Source organism: Pleuronectes platessa, chromosome 7 (assembly GCF_947347685.1).
Source record: "Pleuronectes platessa chromosome 7, fPlePla1.1, whole genome shotgun sequence".
Lineage (NCBI taxonomy): Eukaryota > Metazoa > Chordata > Actinopteri > Pleuronectiformes > Pleuronectidae > Pleuronectes > Pleuronectes platessa.
The window spans coordinates 24,102,736-24,129,536 of record NC_070632.1 but is presented as its reverse complement, the minus strand read 5'-3'; the positions used below and the strand labels follow the sequence as shown (position 1 = coordinate 24,129,536).

General features: G+C 40.0%; 1 protein-coding gene across 2 annotated transcripts in view; it reads left to right on the top strand.

The window, feature by feature from the left end:
• Positions 1 to 4,124: 4,124 nt before the first annotated feature.
• Positions 4,125 to 26,801, top strand: part of cadps2 (Ca++-dependent secretion activator 2) — a 127,000-nt gene continuing 104,323 nt past the window's right edge. For both annotated transcript variants that reach the window (XM_053426864.1, XM_053426863.1), the window contains exons 1-2: positions 4,125 to 4,453; positions 26,549 to 26,629. In XM_053426864.1, the coding sequence (XP_053282839.1) occupies positions 4,151 to 4,453; positions 26,549 to 26,629 (384 nt within the window). In that variant the 5' untranslated portion in view covers positions 4,125 to 4,150. The remainder of the gene's footprint in view (positions 4,454 to 26,548; positions 26,630 to 26,801) is intronic.

Here is a 26,801-nt window from a genome sequence, read left to right as displayed (position 1 = left end):
ATCAGCTGTGTGAGTTTCTCCGGGAAAATAATATATATGAAGACTTTCAATCGGGGTTTAGAGCCAATCACAGTACAGAGACAGCCTTGGCAAAAGTCACTAATGACCTTTTAATAGCCTCAGATCAGGGACTTGTGTCTGTCCTCGTTCTGTTAGATCTCAGTGCAGCATTCGACACAATTGACCATCAAATTTTATTACAAAGACTCAAACAGTTAATTAACATTAATGGAACCGCCCTTAACTGGTTTAAATCGTATTTTTCTGATCGCTCCCAATTTGTCCAAATTAATGATGGGTCATCTGTGCGCACCAAAGTTAACCATGGTGTTCCACAGGGCTCTGTGCTCGGCCCAATTTTATTCTCATTATATATGCTTCCACTAGGAAACATTATCAGGACACACTCGGTAAATGTCCACTGCTATGTGGATGACACCCAGTTATATTTGTCAATAAAACCTGAACAAAGTAATCAATTAACTAAACTTCGAACATGTCTCAAGGACATAAAAACCTTGATGACCCGCAATTTTCTTTTATTAAACTCAGACAAAACAGAGGTTATAATACTTGGCCCCAAACACCTTAGAGATGCATTATCTAATGATATAGCTGCGCTAGACGACATTGCCCTTGCTTCCAATGAAACAGTCAGGAACTTGGGAGTGATCTTCGATCCTCATTTATCCTTTAATAGTAACTTAAAACAAATTTCTAGGACCGCTTTTTTCCACTTGCGTAATATTTCAAAAATTAGACATGTCCTTTCCCAAAAAGATGCAGAAAAACTAGTCCACGCCTTTGATACCTCGAGACTGGACTATTGTAATTCATTATTATCTGGCTCCAGCAGTAAGTCGTTAAAGACTCTACAGCTTGTCCAAAATGCCGCAGCACGTGTCCTGACGAGAACAAAGAGAAGAGAGCACATTTCTCCAATATTAGCATCGCTACACTGGCTTCCAGTTAAATCTAGAATAGAATTTAAAATTCTCCTCCTCACCTTCAAGGCCCTTAATAATATAGCGCCTTTTTACCTTAAAGAGCTGTTAGTACCTTATGAACCCGCTAGAGCACTCCGCTCCCAGAATTCAAGCCTACTTGTCGTCCCTAAATTCTCTAAAAGTAGAGTAGGAGCCAGAGCTTTTAGCCATCAAGCCCCTCGGCTGTGGAATTATCTACCACTTTCAGTTCGGGAGGCAGTCACCATCTTTTCGTTTAAAAGTAGGCTCAAAACCTTCCTTTTTGATAAAGCTTATAGTTAGAGCTAATTAGTGCGCCAGAACGTTACTTGTTCTATTTTATGACACATGACACACAGAGCTTCTCTTTCCAGCTTCTCCTTCCTCTTCTCCATCCCTATCCCCCTTCCCCGGAATCCCTTTGCTTTATCACCCGGAGATCCAGGGCCTCTGTGGCCGCACCATGGATTGCGGTTTGTGGATCGCGCACCGGGGGTCGCGGTGTTGGATCCAGTGTGGCGGATTCTGAGTCATGTGGGCTGATCGTGGTGCTGGTGGCGGACCCTGTGTCGCGTTGGCATTGGGCACGGGCGGTGGACCAGGACCGCGGTGGTGGCTTGTGATGGGTCCTGGTGGGCGGCGGTGGACGGTCACTGAGGACTGGAGTGGCGTCTGGTCTGGATGGTGGATCGTGGTCTAGATGGTTGCTGAGCATGGACTGTGCTTGCAGCGGGACTGCTTGGCATGTCATGTTGGGGTTGTCCTTCGGGATGTCTACCCTCACCAAATGCTGCTAGAGACTTTGATTATTGATGATGTTCTCCTGCACGTGGTATCTATTGCACTTCTGTCCGTCCTGGGAGAGGGATCCCTCACATGTGGCTCTCTCTGAGGTTTCTACATATTTTTACCCTGTTAAAAGGGTTTTTAGTAGTTTTTCCTTACTCTTGCTGAGGGTTAAGGACAGAGGATGTCACACCCTGTTAAAGCCCTATGAGATGAATTGTAATTTGTGAATATGGGCTATACAAATAAAATTTGATTGATTGATTGATTGAGCTTATTATGTTATGATTGGCTCTTAAATTTATTTTTGCCATGGACTTTTGTGTGAAGCATGCTGTTACCTCGTTTAGATAAGTGCTACACAAATAAAGTTATCATTACTATTATTACTATGATTATTATTATGACCCAACTGACATATTGTTAAATATAGGCCTACTCAATTCTAAACAGACACGACACCTGTTTTTTTAAACCCCTCATATTACAGTTTTTCTCCATTGCTTTGGCTCATTTCACGAAACAGAAATGACATTCTCAAAACAACACGTGCAAACCTCCAAACCACTGGGCACTTGTTCACAACAGATTGGAATATCTCATTCCTTTAATCAAATTGCAATTGTATTAGCACATCCTTGCAATGACAAGCACAATTTCCAACAGCTTGCACAAATTTCAAAAGATTTAGCACACCTTTGCAAACGGTTAGGTACAATTGCCTTCAGTTAGCCCAATTACCAATTGAATATATATTGCTGGTCAAAACTGACTGTCGCTTCTCAGTCCACTTGTTGTTCTCTGCAGACCATGTTGGCATAATTTCATTGTTTACATCATCACCTGCACAATAGTTCACTCCACTGTCAAAATTGTACAGGCACATAATACCATGAAAAACATCATGGTATATACTGTAATAAGGATATCTTTGATCATCGGCTTAATTTTCAGGTGCAACTAAAACTTTAGTAATCAAGGTTGAGTTTCAAACATCTGATCACCAATCACACAGTAAGTTTACAGTTTTTCTCAATTGCTTTGGCTCATTTCACAAAACAGAAATGACATTCTCAGAGCTCTAAGTGCAATTGGCAAAATAGCCCATATGGTTCAGCACAACTACATGATCACCTTCAAAAGGTCATATCTCACTATACCAAATTTTAGTTTTGATGTGCTTATTGTTTGACAGTATATAGTGCTGTACACATTTTCTGTTACTGTAAGCACGATGTATGGCAATTACTTTAACAATTCCCATGGCAGTATGAGTTCAATAAACATATTTTATGTGAAACCTTGAATAAATCTTTTTTCTGTTTGATACACATAATATTCTGGAAAGAAAACATCTACTGTAACCATTCAGTGACCATTCAAGGACTGAGCCAAGATTGAAATGTGCACATGAGGGATATTTCAATGGTCCACTGCCATACTGACAAAACATCTAAACATTTTGACCTGTAGTGTTTAAACAATGCCAAAGGGACTTTTCATTTAGGGGGCACTGACTATTTGTATGAGAAAATGATTAGTTTTGACTGATGAGTTGGCTGTTTTGGGAGAGATATGACCTTTTGCAGGTGTTCTATGGAGTTTTGCTGAACCATCTATGTTATTTTGGCAAATGTATTTAAAGCTTTGAGAATGTCCTGCTTTTTCTGAGAGATGAGCCACAGCAAACGAGAAGGAAATTTTCATTTTGGGGGCAATGGCTATTTATATGAGAAAATGATTTGGTTTGGAAACTTGAGTTAACTGTTTTGGGTGAGATATGACCTTTTGAAGGTGATCTATGTAGTTGTGCTGAACCATATGGGCTATTTTGCCAATTGCACTTAGAGCTCTGAGAATGTCATTTCTGTTTCGTGAAATGAGCCAAAGCAATGGAGAAAAACTGTAACATAATTTAGCTGTATTTGTACATATTATTATCTGTAAAGTATGACATAAATTTGTAAAATTTAATACAGTTTTATTCTGTATAAAACATTTTTTTTAACACTGTCATGTTGTAATTTTAACTGTATTGTATTGCTTTTTCTATTACAGTTTTTCTTTGTTGAAACTACAGTAATCTGTAAATTCTACAAAGAAATATGATTATTTTAGCAATATTCCTGTAAATTAAACCCTGCTTCATTGTTTTTCCATTTACAATATTTTTATGTTACGATTTCACAGCACTTCACTGTTAATTTCACGGACTTTTATTACAGTGTGACCACAGCTGAGCATTTTTTGGGGGGCTATTGATCAAAGTGATTACACATTCCATGTTGTGGTACTATATCACACCATTGAGGATTAGGACAACTGTGTAGAGCCCACCCCAAGCTTATCATTGTCTCTGTCTTCGACAGGGCTTCCTGAAGAGTGAGCGTGTTTCCCGAATGGTTCAGAGCGGAGGCTGCTCGGCCAACGACTTCCGCGAAGTCTTCAAGAAGAACATTGAGCGACGCATTCGTAGCCTCCCAGAGATCGACGGCTTGAGCAAAGAGACTGTGCTGAGCTCCTGGATTGCTAAGTATGATGCCATTTACAGGGGGGAGGAGGACATGCGGCGTCAGACACAGAGGGCACACCTTAGTGCCGTGTCGGAGCTCATCCTCAGTAAGGAGCAACTCTACGAAATGTTTCAGCAGATCCTTGGCATCCGAAAGTTCGAGCACCAGCTGCTCTATAATGCCTGCCAGGTGAGCCGCGAGAGGTCTGCAACAAACACATGTGCATAAACACACAAACACTGTTTTAGTTTAGTATTTGTTTTAGTATTTAGTACTAGAAGCCGCTGATGTCATTGAACTGTATGGAAAACACCAAACTTCTTTCACTACGTTAAGTCATTATGTTTAACATTTTCTTCGGATATTGCTTCAAAACACACTTTTCTCCTCAGAAATCACAATCATGGCGATGTATTTCTGGAAGGAAAAAGCTTAATTTTCTTGCCTAATGGACTTTTTTTGTAACTTAGATTCAAGCATTAGTGAAAACACTCAGGAGACGGTTCTGCAACAAACAAGCACATTTGACAAGTGGCCTGCAACCTTAAATTGAACCCCTGAACCACAAATGTCATCAAAGGTTCTATCTGGTATTTTGATTTTGATGTTCATTATCAGTTGGTAATGTAGTCACCGGTGAATTGAACATTAATCAATATGTAGCAATGTTGAGCAACCAACAAACAGTTCACTGGCTGCTGATACGTACTGAACAAACCTTTTACCTTTTTAACATTTACATGACTTTTTTGTTTTTATTTTATTTTGCAAAGCTATCACAACACAAACAAGGACACTGTCCTGAGCATTTATTCCATTATCTCTGTCACTGAGGAATCTTCTGTCAGTAGTAGGGTTGGGCGATAAAACATGAAAGATAATTATTGCGATATATCTTTCCTCGATAGGAATTTAAGACATATCAATACAACGTCGATAGAACTCATTCTGTCCATGTTTTGAATGACAACACAAACAGCCAATGATAATGAGAATAGCACTGCACCAAACCAATCATGTGGCTGGAATAGAGTTACCATCACGTCTGGTTAGGTTGACACACAGAGTGTAGGAGCATCAGCACATGTGCACAAGCAGCAGAAGAAGCAGCAGAAAACTAAGAAAAAAACGTTCATCCCAAAGGGACTGCCACATTCCTGTCCAAAAGAAAAGAAAAAGATCCCAGAGTCCAGTGATCAAATGGAAGAGACAATGAACAAAGATTGGAGAAAGATTACTCCTGAGGAGATTTCCAGCCAAACAGCTGACGGACCCAACGCTGGTAATTCCATGATTTAACAGACCATGGTCTTATTACCTGAGGTGGAGTTCCATTGGATCTTGGGCGAGAAGGACCAGAAAATAGCTCATCTGCTACATGATAACAGTTTCTTTGTCTCCAAGCTACAACAACTGCAGTCATGGTCATTTGCGGCTGAAACAAGGCAAAGAGCTACTGTCCTAAAAAACTATCAAGTAGAGCAGTGTCTCATTGCCGAGATTATAAAGAGGGAGTGGGTGGAGTCACGCCTTGCCAAAGAGGAAGAGGAGATCTCCAAAGTCAGATCTGCAGTGGCCCAGGCTGAAAAAGACAAAGAAAAATCACAAAGCCAGTGGGAGCGTGACGAGTCCCGACTTCTAGAAGAACACCTGCAGGTGACCTCCAGCCTCACAGCAGAACTGATCAGGTCCCAGGAAGAGCTGGAGGCAGAGAGGAGCCTGTGGAATCAGGAAAAGCTCGAGCTCTAAGAGTCCCTCAGGGCCGCCAAACAGGCTGTGGACGAAGAGAAAGAGGAGATCTCCAAAGTCAGATCTGCAATGGCCCAGGCTGAAAAAGAAACGGGAAACGATCACAAAGCCAGTGGAAGCGTGACCAGTCCCGACTTCTAGAAGAACACCTGCAGGTGACCTTCAGCCTCACAGCAGGACTGACCAAGTCCCTGGAAGACCTGGAGGCAGATAGGAGCCTGTTTTATCAGGAAAACTTTAATTTCCAAGAGTCCCTCAGGGCCGCCACACAGGCTGTGGACGAAGAGGAAGAGGAGATCTCCAAAGTCAGATCTGCACTGGCCCAGGCTGAAAAAGACACAGAGCAATTACAGAACCAGTGGGAGCGTTACGAGTCCCGACTTCTAGAAGAACACCTGCAGGTGACCTCCAGCCTCTCAGCAGCAATGACCAGCTCCCAGGAAAAGCTGGACAACAATAACATAAAGCTGGCAGTGAAATGCTTGAGTCACAGGCTCTCTTCCAGCAATGCTCAAGTAATTACAGCCTAAAAAATTATATAGAAATAGTATAAAATAGAATATCAAAATTTAAAATAGAAAATAAAGTATATATGTCTAAATATATATAAAAACAGCTGAAGAGAAAATAAAACAACAATAGTGCAATTTGTGCAATGGTGCAAATATGCAAATATGTCACGGTGCAAGTTTGGTGGAGTTATTGCAGTTCAGAGGAGTTTAAAAGTCTTATGGCCTGGGGAATGAAACTGTCTCTGAGCCTGGTGGTGCGGGCCCGGATGCTGCGGTACCGTCGGCCAGACGGCACAACGCAAAAATGTTTATGGCTGGGGTGAAAGGGGTCTTTAATAATCCAGCTGCTCTTCTTCCTGCACCGCTGGGTATAGAGGTCCTCTATGGATCGTAGCGATGTCCTGGTGATGTGCTGGGCAGACTTCACCACCCGCTGTAGAGCCTTACGGCTCAGGGCGGTGCAGCTGACATACCAGGCAGTGATGCAGCCAGTCAGGATGCTCTCTATGGTGCACCTGTAGAGGTTGCAGAGAATCCTGGAGTCCATGTGGCGCTTCCGCAGCCTGCGGAGGAAGAAGAGTCGCTGCCTGGCCGTCTTCCTGATGGAGTCTGTGTGATGGGTCCTGGTCAGGTCATCAGTGATGTGGACCCCGAGGAACTTGAAGCTGCTGACTCGCTCCACAGTGGTCCCGTTGATGGAGAGGGGGGCGTGTTCTTCTCCTCGTCTCTTCCTGTAGTCCACGATCAGCTCCTTCGTTCTTCGCTCTGGGACGATCTAACCAGCTTCTCTCTGTGAAGCTGCGTGTTCTTCCAGTGCTCTCCTGGTGTCAACTGAGTACTCCATCAATATAAAGGGACACAAAAACATACAAGTATTTATTTTAACTTGAATATGGTCTTAATTATATCTTAAGGCAAAGCGTACCTAAAATGTTGTTTGTATATACATTTTTATTCTCAGTTTTAGTATTCGTGCACCAGTGTATTTTAATGGATAAAAGTAGAAAAGAGACGTTTCAGTGACCTCACATTGATGTTTTGACGTTTTCAATATTTTGTCCCTGTTTTCTTGTTATTGTATTAATAAACGTATATAACAAACTAAACAAGCCTATTTTGCTCCCTAGTGAAGAGAAGAACATACACATACAAGATATAAATGTCATAGAGCTTAATAAGATAATAGGTGCGTTACTCCGCTGGTCAACAAGTGACTCTGCCCTTATGATGTTTTCTAATTGATTATTGTTTTCTGTTAGGTTCATTGTTTTGGTGGTTTTCAACTGCTGAATAATTATAACCACAGCTGCTTCCGGATCAGGACAGTCCTCTGTCAGAGTCTCTGTCGGAGTCTGTTTTCTCCCCACTCTCCCACTGACCTCTGCTCATTTAATACTTTAACAATAAACACCATCACTGATCACAAGTTATTAGGACATGTACAGGAATGACATTCACTTTGTGTTTGTTTAATTCACTCTTATAAACTTAGTTTATGAGACACGTTTAAAACTGCTACACAACATCAGATGTAAGGTGACGCACAGTCAGGATATCAATTTTAAAGTGACCGGAATGATCAGGAGTCATGATTCGACATCATCAATTAATAACTAAATATAAGTGATTATCATTTTATATGTGAAGAAGAGCATCAAAGAGCAGACATACACACACACTAGTGATTTTTTGAAAAGTGGAACATGGCTGTGCTACGAGTGAAACTCCTGCTGTTTTTTTATTTTATTCATAATTTCAGGAGTTTCAGGGCTAAACAGCGTTGCAGCAAAATCCAATATAGTTGATTCTTCAAACGTATAAAACAGAAAAAAATTATTAAATTTCCTCTAACTATATTTTCGTAATATTAGGACGTTATCCTATAAAAGTTTTTGTTTCTGTTTAAAATGATTTAACTTGAATGTGTTCATCTAAAACAAAGTGCAAAGTAAGAAATGTGCTACCTATTTTACTTAAGACTGGATGTGTCAGGGTGCCCAAATTGGCAAACTCTTAGGAATAGCAAGAGTTCTGGTTTAATGGATGAACAGGGGTCAAAAGTCAGGCAGACGGTCAGAGACAGGAAACAAATCCAATAGGGAGCCAGCAAAAAGGGAATACAGGGTCTAAAAAGGCAGGTCAGTGCAAAGATCAGGCAGAGCAGTGAAACAAGAGATAACGCTGGAAAGCTAGGAAAAACACACTAGACAATCTGGCAAAGAACAGAGGAAATGGGCCAGTATACTGGGTGACTGATGCCTGATGGAAGCAGTTGAGTCTGGGGGTGGGGAAGGTCAGGTAATGGGATCTGTGGGAAGAGGTGTTGCAGAGCAGGGGGCAATGGCTGAATTCTGAAATGACATGAAAATTTGTATATGTAAAACAAGATAACAGAACATTTTATGAACTGACTGAAGTTGTGGCAGGAGGTGATAGAAGCCTGACTTTTATTTATATATCAGGCTAAGAGAGATCTCCTCTCTACAGAGAGTCCTCTACACTTCCATACATATTCTGATCTTTTTTCAGCTCGGTGGTAGTTGAAGAAAGATCCTGCTGATCAAAGCTCATAAGTGGAAGAAGTTGATGTGTCCACTGAATGAAAGCAGACTTCTCTAATTCTCTGCTTGACTTGTAATGTCTGGCCCTTCTACCATGTTGTCTTCCTCCTGCAGCCACTTCTAGAGCCAGGGATAAAACCGGTGGCTCTTCCTCTTGTGCAACTTTACCTTCTCCTCATAATCAGGGTCTTACAGTTTAAATATGCGTTCCCAGCAAACTAACAGGTATCTGTGATTTTTTTTTTTCCAGCAGTTAGATCTCCTGGATGTGCAGCCCCACACAATCACTTCCATCGACCCCAGACTTTAAAATAATCTCTTGTTTTGTTTGGTCACAGTAGCAGTGTTACCGTAAGACAGTACCAACAGTCAAATTAATTCTCTCTCAGGGACTAAGCAGTGAGTAAAGGGGAGGTTTCTTTAAAAAAAAAAACTGGCTTTTTATTTGCCAAAAAAGCAAACCAAGAATTATACAGCTAAGCCTGTAAAAAAAAGGTCAATAACATATAACTCCAACCAAGATAACTACTAAACAATCTAGATGTTCACTGAACAAACACACTTGACAATTTAGGAACATGTATACTGTTTTAGTCAAACAAAGTAAAGGATTAGTAGAAGGCTAAATGGTAGCCAACTTAATCGAAAGCAATACTGTTCAGACTAAATTCCCCTCATGATATGCAAACATGGCTCAGCACATGCATTAATATAACAGATCAATACAAATAAAGATTGAAGAAAAAAAAACATTGACAGTGAATGAAATCAACCCGTGTGGCAAATGAGGATATAAAAAATATGATTGAAAACAAACATGTGTGCAGCAAACTACCGAGTGAGAATGTACTAGACCATTTTGGAAAAGGCAAAAACCACGTCAAGCAAAAATAAATTACTTTTTGGTGCTTTGTTTTCAAACCTATGATGTAATACTTAAAAATATGCATGCAAATACCTTCTGGGAACTACAGCTGGTGTTGCATTGATTATTGCACAAATGTAATTAATACAACTGAAATAATAGACTGAAAAAACAAGTGTGAATGAGAAATGCTGTCATTCACCGGCAAACAAGCGTTATGGTGAGGTGTGGTGTAGCATGCATGAGGCAGGACATAATGTAGAAATTCTGCTGCAGAGATGATAAGTTACTGTTTACAGCACATCGGCATCTCTGTCGGTTCTCATCACCAGAAGTCTTCCTGTATCATTTATTTTCCAAGTTGACATTTTCTTTTGCATCTATTACGTGTATAGCTTCTCGTTTTCATCCTGGGATATTTGTGTGTTAGGAAACTCCTGAGAATGTCCACAGCAACTGACTTAGACATCTGCATTCTCACATACAGCCCCTCTGGAAAGTTTCAAGAGATTATCACAAGTCCAGTGCAGGTCAGGGAGAGAGACTTTAAAGTCTTGTCCAGAAGTCTTTCCAGTCTGAGGTCCACACTGTAGAGAAAAGTGTGTCAGTAATTGTGAGTGATTCTCATTATTTCCTTCTCAGTGGTTCTGAACAGAAGTTGCTTCAATGATTAGATTACTTCACAGCCCATTGAGGCATCATTCTCACCTATACACCAACCAGAGCCAGGATGGATTCTATTCTTGTCCTCCTTCATTAGAGACAAGAATAGAAGGGGGCTAAATTAATGACTAGAAACATCTAATTCCATTGTTATATTCTCACCTGTGTTTCCACGGTTTCAGTAAATCTTGTTACCTTGTACCACCTGCACAACTTGTTCTCCGCATCTCAGATTTTCTAGTGTTTTGTATGTTTACACCAATCAAGGCTGCAGTGCTCAGTGTTATTCAAATTAAAATTACTTAAAATGTGGAGCTCATCTGTGGTAGCCACACAACTCACATCTCTACTAGAGGTGGGGGAAGTTATTCGATGCAGCGCGATGCGGACATGGACGATTCTGCATTGATGCAGAGACAGATCATAATAGATTCATGTTTTCCGCTACATTCAGTATTCTGTTGCCTACAGTCTCCACTCTCCTGTCATAGTGTGGTCGAACTGTGTCTTTTCTGCAGCAGGTTGAGTAGCAGGCAGGTGAAGCTTTACAGCAGGAACATCCCGGCTCGGTCCAGCCTCCAGACCACAGCTGTGCTTTATTGGTTTGACTGCCTCGGGTCTCAGTTTAATTAGTCACTTTTTACTGCTCTCTCCTTCCACAGTTTACAGCACAAGGCAGTTGGGAATTACAAGAGTTTCTCTGAATGCTAGTACTTTCCACTTTTACAATGAGGCTGACGTTTTGTCTTACTTTATGATGAGCAGCATCCGGGTGTAAGTACTGCGTTTCCGTGTCATCTGTTGGTCACAGAGGAAGTGTGTTTGCTCCTTGTCTGCAGTGGCGCCGCATTGTTAGGTTTCTGGTATAACGTCTGTAATTCCTTGAATAAAAGTCGGGGTGTGTACCGAAGTAAATGCCAAGACACTACATTGGCAAAATGATTGCCTCGGCTGCTTAAGGATTGCGGCAGACACACATTGGTATCCCTGTACCGTGCTGTATTAGCCTGTTGCATGTCCTCCTTCCTCACTCCCCTACTGACCTGCGCTCAGATTGCACGTTAACAATGAACACCAACACTAATCAGAGGTCAGTATGTATATATTAGCAAACAGAGAGAAAATGAATATATATAAAAAAAAAAAAACTAAAATTAGATCACTCAGATTAGCAGAGGTCAATCTCTTTATTAAAATACCACATTCACTCGGGCGTAAGATTCAATATAAATGTTTCCCCCCTCAGAGATTTATATGTTTTGTAACAGAGCTGTGACCTGAGCCCTGAGTTGGAATGACTCAGCCTCTTCTTTCATTTGGTGTGCGAGTGTCTGTCAGCTGAGAATAGAGGGGGAGTTGGAGGATAAAAATACAACGTGCAGAGATGTGAGTGGGGCTGAGAGATGTGCAAACCTCTGTTTCAGTGATGAAAAATGGGGGGAGATATAAATAGAAGAGACAAGGACAAGGAGGGTTCAACCTCTTCACTGCTGGCTGTAGGTGGGCTAACGTTAGCTGCTGCAATGGACTTGTCTTTTATCAGTTTTTAGGTTGATTGTGTTAGACCAGGTGTTTGCTCAGCTTAGACATATTGTCTTGACCAGCTTTGCATTCTGCATTGTAAATATTGCGGGCTGTGGTAACTTTTGAAAAGTGAAATGACACATGCGACCATGTATTTGATACATTTAAAATATGTGTTTGAAATACAATAACTTGTTTTGTTATTTATATTTGAAACGTTGAATGATATGAACATTGAGGGTAAGAAAATTGAAAAATGTATCATCCATCACAAAGCGAGACCCAAGGTAGGCCCTTCATAACCTAACAGGTACTGTAGGTCAAACTGTTGAACTATCTCTTGACTGGTTGGATGTCTTATTTATGGCTGGACTGCCTCGTTAGCTGTTGCTCTCAAAAGTGGTCCATTTAATCAACTGAGATGTTTCCATATATATATATACTGTATGTATCCTCTTGCGCTGCATCGGCCTGCGGGCGTCCTTCAGGTTGGCTGTTTTACCGATAAGCTGCAAACATTGTTATTTACAGAACTGCGTCGTACAGCTAGGTACTGATGCAACATTTCTTTGGAAAGCTAGATTCTTCTGATTCGACTTCTACAGTGCCTTGCATAAGTATTCACCCCCTTTGGACACCATAAAATCCATCATAAGAAAATGGAAAGAATATGGCACAACCGCAAACCTACCAAGAGGAGGCCGTCCACCCAAACTGAAGAGTCGGACAAGGAGAAAATTAATCAGAGAAGCAACCAGGAGGCCCATGGTTACTCTGGAGGAGTTGCAGAGATCCACAGCTGAGGTGGGAGAATCTGTCCACAGGACAACTATTAGTCGTCTACTCCACAAATCTGGCCTTTATGGAAGAGTGGCAAGAAGAAAGCCATTGTTGAAAGGGATCCATAAAAAATCCCGTTTGGAGTTTGCCAGAAGCCATGTGGGAGACACAGCAAACATGTGGAAGAAGGTGCTCTGGTCAGATGAGACCAAAATTGAACTTTTTGGCCTCAATGCAAAACGCTATGTGTGGCGAAAACCCAACACTGCCCATCACCCTGAGCACACCATCCCAACAGTGAAACATGGTGGTGGTAGCATCATGCTGTGGGGATGCTTCTCTTCAGCAGGTACAGGGAAACTGGTCAGAATAGAGGGAAAGATGGATGGAGCCAAATACAGGGAAATCCTTGAAGAAAATCTGATGCAGTCTGCAAAAGACTTGAGACTGGGGCGGAGGTTCATCTTCCAGCAGGACAATGACCCTAAACATACAGCCAGAGCTACAAAGGAATGGTTTGGATTAAAGAATGTTAATGTCTTAAAATGGCCCAGTCAAAGCCCAGACCTCAATCCAATAGAGAATCTATGGCAAGACTTGAAGATTGCGGTTCACAGACGGTCTCCATCCAATCTGACTGAGCTTCATCTTTTTTGCCAAGAAGAATGGACAAACCTTTCCATCTCTAGATGTGCAAAGCTGGTAGAGACATACCCCAAAAGACTTGCAGCTGTAATTGCAGCGAAAGGGGGTTCTACCAAGTATTGACACAGGGGGGTGAATACTTATGCACCCAACAGATGTCAACTTTTTTGTTCTCATTATTGTTTGTGTCACAATAAAATTTATTTTGCACCTCCAAAGTACTATGCATGTTTTGTTGATCAAACGGGAAAAAGTTTATTTAAGTCTATTTGAATTCCAGTTAGTAACAGTACATAATGGGAAAAAGTCCAAGGGGGGTGAATACTTATGCAAGGCACTGTATAAACCATTTCAAGATCCAATCACCACAGCCGGTACAATCAACGTCTCAGTCAGAACCTCAACAAAAACGAAACAATAACAGTCGACGTCACTCACCTAAGAAGCATCATATTAATCCACAGATCGTTAACATTCAAACAAAATTGGTCTTGGTAAATTGCCAAAGGTCCAGATGATCCAATCCAGTAACATAATCACTCCAAAACACACTATTACATCAAAAAATAGCCACAGTCTGCTGTCGCGTAATCTCAGCAGCCAGCAGCTACGTGTAAACTTTTTCCCTCGTAAGTACTGTTCGCATGTAAACACATCTCTTGATATCAAAATAGCGGCTAGACTCTAACTTTAGATTAACAGCTCACTTGACCCAATTGGAGCTGGCATGGTTGCCCACAGCCTACAATAGCCAACGAGACACCTCGTTGACGGACAGAGCTTGCTCCTCTTCTGACGTGTAAAGACTGAGCAAATTGCAACTGATTGTTCTGATGACTGCGTTTCGTTAAGCCAATGAAAATCCAACATTCCGATGTGACACGTCACGGTGTAAAGTTAAAGGGACAGCGAGGAAATCACTGCGTAAAGACGAACAGCTGTGCGTAAAAGGCAAAAAAGTGTTGCTTTGTTTGTGATTTGTGTATGGCCCTCTGTTTCACTCTGTGAGTGTCTGTAGTCAATTCTGATCTGGAGGAGGTATGTGTGTGTTTGAATGCCCTTTTTCTTTCAGTGTGAAAGTGTGTGACCATAGTTACCAAGGGTACTTTGGAGTCTCCAAACGGAAACCGCCTAGACATACCCTTAGAAAACCATGTGTAAAATATAATTTTTCTGTGGTATTGTTATCAAATGTGAACTTGGGCTAGGTAAGGCTTCATGCTGTGGTGCCATTGTGTTTTCCAGCTCATAAGTCCCAGCTTGATTCATCTGCAGGCATCTGTTTAGGAATTTATTCAGGCGGAAATAAAACCCTTCGACTTCACTGTGTTCCAACTGATATTACTCAATGCCAGTAGCACTTACAGTGATTCTGACTGGTGGGGGGTTTTCAACCTAACCTAAGTCATGTTACCTTTTAAAAGAGACCAAGACCATGCATGTACTCCAAATGGTTCAAGAACAGCTCTCAATTTACTTTGGGTATTCCTCAGACAGGTGTTTTAGGCAAATCTCACCCGCCTTTTAAGATATAATATATATATAAAATAAACTAAAATATATATATATAAATTACTTTATTTTGATACATGGCGTGGCAGCTGTACTCTGTAGTTAATTACACTTACTATTTGGGGTTTTGTTTTGAAATACATTTGGGTGTGTCTTTGCCAATAACTCCACGTGACTGTTTTCACCTTGAACAACAAGCATTTGATGATAAATCCGAGAATAAGTGTTTGATATATGCCTGTGCTTTTATTTCTGCGTCTCTGTCAGTGGTTTATTTAGTACTTCCTTGACAACAGTTGTGTAAATCTGGCCCTTTTCACTCTCTGTACTTAGATGTGGTCTAATGTCCACTGTAATATTTAGTAAGTTTGTACGCTGGTTTCCCTTAATGAACACAGAGTTCACTAACCAGCCTCACTAGATGCCTTTTGGGTTCTAAACATGTAGTCAGGTCCTATTACTAATGTATTACACCAAGAAATGTAAGTTGGGACACATTGGGACTCATGCAAGAACCATCTGTGTTGAACAGGGGAATTCCAGTGCTCAACCTGGTCAGAGGTAACAATTTTGGTCTTTTACTGGTGGAATAAAAACTTTCACTCAATGTTTAATTTTAAATTGTCTCGTGTTTTAGTTTTCTTACAGGTACAAGCAGAATTTACAAGTGGTCCAAACCTCTCATAGAAGTTGTAAGATAAAAGTCTGCTGTTGTTTAGATCTAGTTTGGCACCAATAAATAAATATAACAAATTAAAAATCATAATGACATTGAAATTATTCTGTCTAGATCTACCATTTGAATTATTATATATATAAAAATGTAATAATATACCTGCTAAATGTTGCAATAGCCAGGGGAGTGAACAAGCTATGTACTGTATAAGGTCTGATGATGAACCACAGGCTGCACTTGTTTAATGAAAGAGCGTGTTTCATCAACTCATGCTTTACCAGCAATAAGTACCAAAGCCCCAAAAAATATCTGTCCACAAAGCCTTTATTTCCTTTGGTTTTGCTCCTGTTAATTATTTCATTAGTTGGAGATTTTGCCAAAAACAGGGCCCCGCTCAGCTGCTAAGAATATCCATTTATTTCTATTTTGGTTCTGTCTGTGTGTCGTCTCTCATTAGCTCCAAGAAGCAGGTAGATGAAGCTCTAATAAATTACCCACAGCTCCTGGCTGCAGCTCTGCCATCAGCAGTGACGGCAAGCTCCTCAATTTTGTCAGAAAATCTCCCCCAGTTGCTTTCTTCATATTCTTTGGTATTTTATTTTCCTCCCTGTCTCTGTTTTATGTATTAAATCTCCATGACTTTGTATCCCCACCACCCCCTTACATCCATTCTTCTTTTGATTCTTGCTGTAATTGATATCAGGTTGTAATTGTCTTCTGTCTGCCAGTCTTTCATCTTTTTCTCCAATGATTAGTCTTGATCGGCTGGGTTTGTGCACAGCAGGTAATTCAGTTTATAATAAGACAGCTGTAAAACATGAGGCTTTTTACTTTGATGGGAAACAAATTCTGCTCAAAGGCACAATAAAATATCTAATGGAGATTGCTGAAATAAAATAGATACCATTAGTTGGGACAATATTTGTAAGCAGACAGGTGAGTACCATGATGAGTGATGCTCATTAATGGAATTACTTTGGACAGAGGCACAATGGTGCCTTTCATTTCTCTCATGATGGAAAGTCACTGTGATGTTCTCTTTTGGGTGAATCACCTGCACAATGAATGATACACAGATCAGAGAGAAGTAAACCACAAGCCCTAGAGAGTGCTGCTGTAAGAAACAGGGCCAGATTAAGAGAGTTAAAACAAATTCAGATACCAAAATATCAGCCTATATATGTATTTTGATTCCCAAGATGTTGTAATTAAACCCTTATGACAAAATTTTGTATTTTAGTCTTGTTTTACATTTTAACCATAATCCTTGGTATAAACAACTTAAATCAAAATAAAATAAAATAAATGTATACAACTTTTCTTTTTAAAAATGTACATAAACATGAATACACATCTTCTCTGCATTGAAAGTTTTCATATTGGCACACATCAAAACACATAAGCACTGATACTAATGTCTGTGAAAGACTCATTGATTTCTATCACCCAGGTGATAATTCAGTCAGCCTCGAGGGAGAATCATCCAGTTAAAGAGCTTCACAAACTGTTGTCATGCAGCTGTTGGTACGATGAAGTTAGTAACATCTAACTCTGTTTTGTATTTTTCTGTCTTAATACAAATCTTTGATCTAATGCAAATAAAGCTTGGGAAAATTGTGGAAGATGATGAACCCGGTAAGGCTAAAACCAAGGTGTCCAACTCTCGCTTGGTTACAGGACAACAAAAGTAAAGTTGCAGTGGTCAAACATTTAATTAAACATAACTGTTTCACCTAAAGTATTTAAATGTCCAGCCATAATACATAAACATAAGCCATAATATGTAAATAAGAATAATTTTAATAAAGAGTATATCCCTTATGTCTCTATAGAAAGGACACAAAAAAAAGTTCATTCTTCATTTTACCTGCAGCTCAGATAACAAAGTTTTTCTTCCTGATTGTAACTGTGCACATATCTGTGCTTGATGCAGTCATTAGTTCTGATTACACTGACAAAGTCTTGTGAAAATTATAGTTTGTTTTTTGTTAGTGTTTTCTCTGAGAACTGAAGAACAGGTTGCTGCATCCTGCAGGCTCATTCTCCACATCATTTCATTTCAGCACATAAAGACTAATTTGCTGTTTGTGCCTGTTTGGAAATGTTAAAACAGACATCATTGAATTTATTCATTCCTAATCTGAAGGACACACATTCACCAAAGAATGTGGTTGTCTATTGCTTTTATATTATGCTTTTATATTTTGATGTGACCATAACCAATACATTACAAAATGTGATATATATATATTGGCTTTCCTGAGTAATTGCAATTTTTTATCATCTAACGACATGTTTTTAACCAACCTCCATTATAAATGACTGGATGAAATACCCCTTTTGAGCAAATTCTGATTCATCCTGAAGTCATAAAAGCTTTTCCAGAATCGTTGTGTCCCAAGTAGGATTGTCATGATACCAAAATTATGACTTCAATACTATACCTGCCAATATATCACAATACCCGACACTTACGATATGATACCACAAATACGATACGAAAGGACAAACAACCGCGGGTTGCCGACCCCTGGCCACAGCGAAAGAACGACTTGTTTTAGTGTTCCGCCTTTAAAGAGATGCAGACGTCAAAACATTAGCTCTGCTATAACATTAGTTCCGCCTCACATTTCCCCCTCCCGGTGGCACGCGCCACCTTTTATGTCTCCGCGCCGGTCGCGCCACATAGTTTCGAGAATCAATGCGTCAAAATTCTGTGATAGGGAAAATGGCTTGTCGCTAAAGCTACTCATGTTAGGCTGTATATGGGTGAGCTTCGGGGTGTTCATTTTTACCTGTCGTTCTTTGAACTCTCTGAAAAGTTCAGTGTGTCGGTCTGAGAGGTGCTTTGACATATTTGCCTCAATTTGCCTGAGTAGATTTGAAGCATGTTTTACAGACAGGTCTCTGTGTGTCGATGGTCTTTCCTTCACAGTCTGCTTCTTATCCGAAGTATTTCCAGATCTCACTTCTGGCCTCTTTTTTTTCAACAAGCCGAGGATGTTCGGCAAGAGCTCCTGCAGATCAGGCCATGTCTCCACTGAGATCACTCGCTGCGAGTGATGGCTGCCTGTTGCATGTGTGAGATCTGGGCTGCCCCGCCCCTTGCAGTCAATGCGTGCAGGCAGCATGACAGGGAGCAGTACAGTGAGTGCGCTCTGATTGCGAGCTATTTTAATGAAGTACCGGTACTAAAAATATGCAAAATTGAATAGTTTTTAACGTAAAGTTACCGCGGTACCTTTCTAATACCGGTACACTGTGCAACATTAGTTCCAACACAACCAATCAGAACAATAACTGATTTGTTTTTGCTACAGTCTTGACTTCTTCTTGTCAGTGTGTTTAATTAGGTACTGAAACCTTCTAAAGCTCTCCACTGTCCCGAGTGTGTCATTGTGCTACAAAACAACTCTCCAATTTTGTTTTGAAGTTCAAGTTTCACTCAGTTCAATCTTCCAGCATTGTCTAAGTTTTGGTGGGGTGGGTGTGTGTCAGCGCTAGAGATGAGCTGTATTATGAATTAATGTGCTTGCAGCTACAATGAAAGATTTTACTAATATAAGAAAAGTTTATTTTGTTAAGGAGAATGATGATATTTGGAGTCATTTCATACAAATTGACGTTTAAACAGTAGCGGTTCAGAGACATCAGCTGTGTGTGTGTGAGCGGTGGCCTTTCCCTCAAGTTCTGGAACTATCATACAGAGGCTACACAATTTGATTATAGTAAGCAACCGCCTATTGTGATCATTTTGGCCCGGGAGAAACGTGGTCACCATAACAAGCTGCTTCTTCTTCTTCGTCTTCTTCTTCGTCTTCGTCTTCGTCTTCTTCTTCTTCGTCTTCGTCTTCTTCTTCTTCTTCGTCTTCTTCTAGCAGTATTAAATGAAATAATTTGTACCAGTTTACATTCAGTTCTGTATTACACACACAAACAGAGAAGGGAGAGATCGCTAAAAACCATGAACTGCTGTTTCTAAGATTAACACAATATTAACACGTGTGCTCTATTAGCACGTTATCTATAATTTGCCTTATAGATAACGTGCTAACGTCGTCTTCTTCTTCTTCTTCTTCTTCTTCTTCTAGCAGTATTAAATGAAATAATTTGCACCAGTTTACTTTCACTTCTGTATTACACACACAAACAGAGAAGGGAGAGATCGCTAAAAACCATGAACTGCTGTTTCTAAGATTAACACAATATTAACACGTGTGCTCTATTAGCACGTTATCTATAATTTGCCTTTTAGATATGATTGTTGTTAGCACCAGTACATCACTGAATCACAAAGTCAAATGTGCAACATTTCAACATTTTGTATCATCTATAACTCTGGAAACTAAAAATAAGCCTTTTTCTATTTTTAGGATCATAATTCTATTCTTTTTATCTTCTGTTCCCGATCTAGAAAGTTATTTCTAATAAATGTCCGCACTTATTTACCAAAAACGTAGTCTCGTATTTTTTAAAGTTCTGCAGTACATCAGCATATGCAATATATATGTAAATAACTTGTTGATGTGTTTTCCACCAATAATATAGTGGGAATTAAACTTTAGCAAGATGTATGTCTTCACAGGAACTCTGATTATGAAGCAAATTTTTTTGTGTGTATGATTTACATGCATGATGTGATGTTTGTTTTTCATTGCTGTTTTGCAATCTGGTTGATAGTTTCCTTGTTGAACTAACACAGGTGTATTACACAGATAGTGTGATGAGCAGTGGACATACTGACAGTTAATTAAATTTGAGTATTGTTAACCGGAGTCACAACCCGTGAAGCACAGTAACAGCGTCAAAAATGTAAATACACTTTTATTTGACGCATCACCACAAACCTTTATCCATATTTATTGGCTATCATAATATTCAGATTGCTTGATTTATTTGCATATTATTTGTCATGTAGATAAATTACGATAATAAACCTCAACAACTGTATTGTGCGTACTTGTAAAGTTGCGACTAAAAACAATGCATTTCCAACTCACCTCCAGCTCGCGCTGCAAAATGTAAACAGCAATACCGTCGTCTCTGTCCTGACATGATCCATAGTTTTTTTAACTTTTCTTTAGCTGCAAAACAGAACAATCAACATTGGACGTCCTCCACATTTCTTTTTGCTTCTGAAGTCACGTTCAATCGAACGGTTGGTCCAGTCCAGTTCAGAAGGTGGCAGTAATGCTCCTTGTTTGTCAACCGCGACAAAAAAATAAGATGTACCCAATTTCAGATTTCATGTTTCTCGGGTCTCGGTAAATCAGTTATAAAGTCTGTGGTATACATCGTTTTAAAAATGAGTCAAGAGTTGAAAATCTAGTGTGCAGCAGCCCTTACTCCACTATATTAATCATAGCTATAAGCTCAAGGAAGGGCTTATGGTTTGCCCTGACACGGCTGAAACGCACAGAGGGATATTGCTCCTATTGTTTTTGACATGTGTATAGTTAGTTATTACAAACTGAACGACCTGCTGTTTGACCTCCATCAGTCTGATAACTGGGGTCCTAGTATGTGTCTGCATGTCAAAATCAATATTTCTATAAATATCTCAACAATAATACAACCCCCAGACCCGGTGTAGACATTGTCTGTATATTCTCCTCTTTCATTAAGAGCCCTTTTCCAGTTTACCCCTAACAGGAGTGACAAGCCTTTGAAAAGAGAGCGGAACTGTCATCTGTTGCTACCTTCGCAAAATTAGAGGATTGATTTGCCTGCTTGCCTTTTTTGCGACAACAACCAATTAATCTCTATAAACAGATTCTCCAATTGAATGTGCAGAGGATAGGCAAGGACACATTGGAAACACTTCTGTTTTCACTGCAGACAGCAGAGAGAACAAGAGAGAATCAGGCAGTGTATCATGCCGCATGCAAGTGCCTGTAAAATTCTAATTTAAGATGTGTAAAAATTGAGAAAATGCTCTGGGACCCCAGAGGGTTTAATTGTTTTTCTGACACTGTAGGGTTAGTTAGGACTCAGCAGACCATCATCACAAACGATGACAGAATGACTTAACATGTCTTGTTATTTTTTCTCTCTGGATATCAGAGCCTCAGCAATCTGCATATGGATGCACATGGCAGCATTTCTGTCGACTGAACTGTTGACTCAACTCATCCGTGAACAAACATCCATTTCTCAGTAATTAGCGTGGCAGGATATCAGGCCTGACAGTAGGTGACAAGCAACAATATTATTTCATTAAAGAAGAATCAAACTATTGATGAATAACTTCTTTTCAATGTCCCTGGCTGAAATTGTCATTCCTCCCTCTCTTGTACTTAACTAATAGGATTCAATTGCGACCTGATCTTTGAGTTTCATAACCAAATCTAATTCAGTTGATTAGCTCATAACATCTCACTTAAAACTGAACTGTGTGCACTGTATAAATGTGTGCGAATGGATGAATTGCAAAATACTGTACAGTTAAGCCAGGGGTGCCCACACTTTATAGGCTTGTGAGCTACTCTTGAAATGACCAGCTCAACAAGATCTACCGACCAAATAATGTTGGTATCACCCCAGTTCCGAGGAGCCAGGGATGAAACCACCAACCTTCTGGTTAGTAGACGACCTGTTCTACATCTTGGACCACAGCGGCCCACTGTCACTGTGACATATTGACGCTAATGTTAGCATTTCCCTACTAGCATTGGAAATGCTGCTCCTTCATTCCACTGTTGCGCCGTATAATAGGTATAAACAAAGAATGGGAAGCACATTGTGGTTCCTCTCTTCATTCCAGTAATAAAATGCAATTGGTGTCTTTGTAAAAAGGAGAGCCAGCATTGCGGGATGGACGCCGATGCTGTTGGGCTACACGGCACACCTCTGTTTCTGCGTGGCCACCCACAGCTCCAACACCATCGTTAAGTTTTCTGGTGAAACCACTATCATAGGCCTGATCAGCAGCGACGATGACAAGGCATACAGAGAGGAGGTCAAAGCCTTGATATCTTGTTATTATTATAATTTTTTATTTATTGTTTATTACCGGAACCTAATTGACGAAAAAATTTAAGTCTGTAACTTGTAAAAACAATTTACAATATAAAAGCTCCCTATTGTTCCACTGTTATTAAAACCATGGCTGTTGATTATGCTCTTAATTAGACTGCAGCGGTCCGCTCTCTTGAGTCTCATTTCATAGATATTCTCAATTTCCTTTGGGGAAAATACTGAGAGCAAGTAAAGTGGTTTCTGGCAAAGATTTCTGGTTTATATCAGGAACAAGTTCTGGTTGCCTAACTTGAAACCAAAATGACTTGAAGTACGGATGTTTTCTCCTTAATGGACCCATTGTGCACAAAGAGAAACAACTCCAAAGATTCAAATCAGCAATAACACAGAAACTTCAAGCGGAACTAATGGAAAGCTGCAGTCGATAAGGTTGGAGACGAGAGTTTTGCAACTAAGATATGTCCAGGATGGAGACTGAAGATGCCTGAATCTGAGCATTCACAATTTAAAGTCTTCAAAGTTCAGCTTGGAGTGGTTTTATAATGTTGAAAACATTGGCTGTAGAAATCCAAATGTTTACTGTACATCTATAATGTCAAAGAAAGTTGATTGTCAATGGCTTCTGCAACCATGAAACTAAATTAAAGCTAAAACCAGCTGAATAGACACAGGTAGATGTGACCTGATTCATATTGAAATACTGAAATGACGCTCAGTCGAGCCCAACAGTCAGCCTAACTTAAATCAAGCTGCACCAAATTACACACACTCATATTAGATGTGTCTTGTTTCTTCACAAACCGAATAAAGAGAAGATTTAGATGAGGGTTGTGGCAGGTAAAGAATGGTGTTTGCAGGACGGTGCGGGCAGGGAACACCTGACTGAGCTGTGGTAGACTTTATGACTAAGGAGCTTTCAGGAGAATAAGCCGGGAAGCCGACCGAGGGCTGTAGCTGGAGACACGTGGAGATGAGTGATGAGTTGTTTATAGAGAGACGTGTGGTGTGGCGAGGCGAGCGTCAAGGAAACTAAAATCTGGGGCTGTACAAAATAAAGGTTACTCAGAGAAAAATAACACAAAAATCACAATTTGGAACAATCATTTCTGAGTGGCTGAGAGTGTGTGATGTATCACTGGCTGAAGGAAAGAGGAACCAGAGTTGATATATTGCAGAGCTGATGATGAATGATGTGTAGATTGACAATCGGGCAAAGAGTGACACGCAACAACAGACATACTTGCAGAGACAGAATGGAAAGAAAGGATGCAAGAAAGAAGGAAAACATCAGAAACACTAGAGACATATTTCATTCTGCAAACATGTCTTTAACATCTGTAATTCAGTTGGATTTTAGATTTGTTCCGACAGCATTTCAATGATTATTACCTCTAACGAGAATGTTATGTTTCACCACGGTCTGTTTGTATGTTGGTTGACTGGTTTGTTTTAGCATTGGAAATTATTCTCTCGGAGAATAATTAATGGATCTTAAAATCAGGCATGTTAAGATGTGATATTTAGTTGAACAGTGTGTAAAATCAAGATCTTTTGAATTTAAATGTGGTTTTATCAGGTGGCTGTTGGGCAGAGGCATACAGTCTACTGATTGCCATTCAAGTCACTATATCTGTAGCGTTAGACATCTCTGCAGCAGTCTATCGTTTGACAGTCACCAGAGTGGTTAGCTAGTAGCTTCCAGTAGCTAACATTCACGGGGGAAAAAGCACAGCACACCTCTGGTCTGTGAACTCAAGAGACCGTTTATTCTGCGCATGCGCACAACAGCATCCCGATGCTTTCAGGCACAACAGGTTCTTATTTGACATCACTGCATGGGCTATTTAACATGACATTGCTACTCATATTATCAAATATGCTCAACAATATCCCAGCAAGCCGCTGCAACTGCGATCTTGATGTAGGACTATGTAATATTCCAGTTTTATTTGTTTTTTTCTGTGTAAATTAATTTTGATTTTGACTTCATCTTCAATGTGACGGAAGTTTGGGTCCTTGTAATGGAGACGCTGAGGGCTGATTTTGAACCGATTCTCTGGGATCCATTTTGAAACAGGCACAAATTAAACAGCTTATCTTTTTCCTCTCTTATCAACTGGATTTCCCACTCGTCTCTGACTTCAGGGCAATTTATATCGGAGCTGTTTAATTATCGATTGTCATTTCAGACGCCTCTGCTCATCGCAGATCTGTGAAATGAGGCCCCGTTTTTGCCCACTAAGCAAACTTCATTCAATTTCCTCCTTCTTTCATCTCCCCTTTGAGTCTCGCTGGCATTAAGTTGAACAGAAGACTGATCGGATGATCTCCTGCTCATCATGAAGCTCTCGAACGGCACCACTTCAGCCCCTACTTACTGAAGCAGAACTGCACGTGACACTTTTTAGACTCTTCACTTTCCACCAGTTTTTTTATTCTTGTGTTTATCTCCTGTGTCGAAACAAGGTCCAGTGCAAACCTTAGAAGAAAGCAAACGTAACGAAACAAAACATTATGAAACAAAAAATGTGTACATTCAATAATGCCTCTGTAATGACAACCTGTGCCCAATCAGTAATAAGATATGGATGTTACTGTCCATGAGTCAGTATTAAGCTCAGGGGGCAGAGACATGGCGAAGTGCCTTAATAGAAGATGCCCATGTAAAAGCGATAACACAACAGAAACACAACCATGATGGAAGTAAGGTTAAATGGATGTTGAAATGTTAGTTACTTACTTTGCTGTTGTTTTTTTAAACCAGTGTCACTTAAAATGTGATGCTTATGATAATAATTATTATAATAATAATAACTTTAAGAATTTATATTACGCCTTTCAAGAGACCCAGGGTTGCTTTAGATGTGTCACTCTCTATCTATTTGAAGTGTTAGTGGTGTATTAAAGCCACTTTAAGTGGGAAGGACCCACCATTTTCAGACTGGGACACACATTTAAGGTGACGTAATAGATTTCAGAGCCAACCCTCTAAAATAAAGAAACACCAATGATAAAGGATAAGTGATCCATAACAGTTGTTACCACAGTTAAATGTCAAATCAATAGCTAACTACAATCTTGTCCCATCAGCTATTGTGTGACAATGAATTAGCCTCTAGGGGCGACAGCCAATACCTTGGGGCCTCAGATGCAGACAGCAGATATCTTCTGTTCACCATCCTCAGTTTACAGTCTGACCAGTTGCCTTTCTTACAAAATTTGAATGTTTCTCCACACAAAACACAAATAGTGATACTTTTTTGTACGTTTCTGTGTCAAAACAACATTCTGTCCAATCTCTAGCAACAATTGTCTACATACAAATGTAGATGTGTGCAACTAAAGTCCGCTCAAACGTGATTGGTCAAACTCAAGAAAGAAACCAGATGGATTCCAGCCAAAATCTTGTCTGCCACTTACAGATTCTGTATATTCACATATATATCAATATGTTATAGACATCGAGGTTACTATAATGCAATTGCTAAATTTCACATCAGCGAGCAGCATCTGGTGGACATAGGAGGGACTGCAAAGGAAGTACACAAACACCTTTGAAATGTCTTCTCCATCTGATCAAGATTATCTTCTGTTCTCATCCCAGTGAAGTGGTTGAACCACTTATCTCCAACACTTACTTCTGATTTACTGTCACCTGTTCCCACCTCAGCTATTGATAACTTAATCAATGCACAGTCCATTTCTTCAGAGAAGAGTCCTGTGTCGCAAACTTTTTATTGGATTATAAATGCTACCGATCTCTAGTTGGCTGATTGATTAAACTCTCCTATTTCTTCCTTCTCTTTTTCTAAATGTCAGCTGGACAACGTAGATGAGCAGGCAGCTCAAATCCGTAGAGAGCTGGACGGCAGGCTACAACTGGCCGAGAAGATTGCCAGGGTGAGAAACATACAAAGCACACTTTGTTTTTTTTGTACTATTACTTTTATGTATACATTTTTTTAATACATCCTTCATTTATTTCACATGTTATTGAATCACTTAAATGTTTTAGCAAATGTAGTGTGAAATCACATATATTGGTCATGGGCTGAGGTGCTGAATATTACAA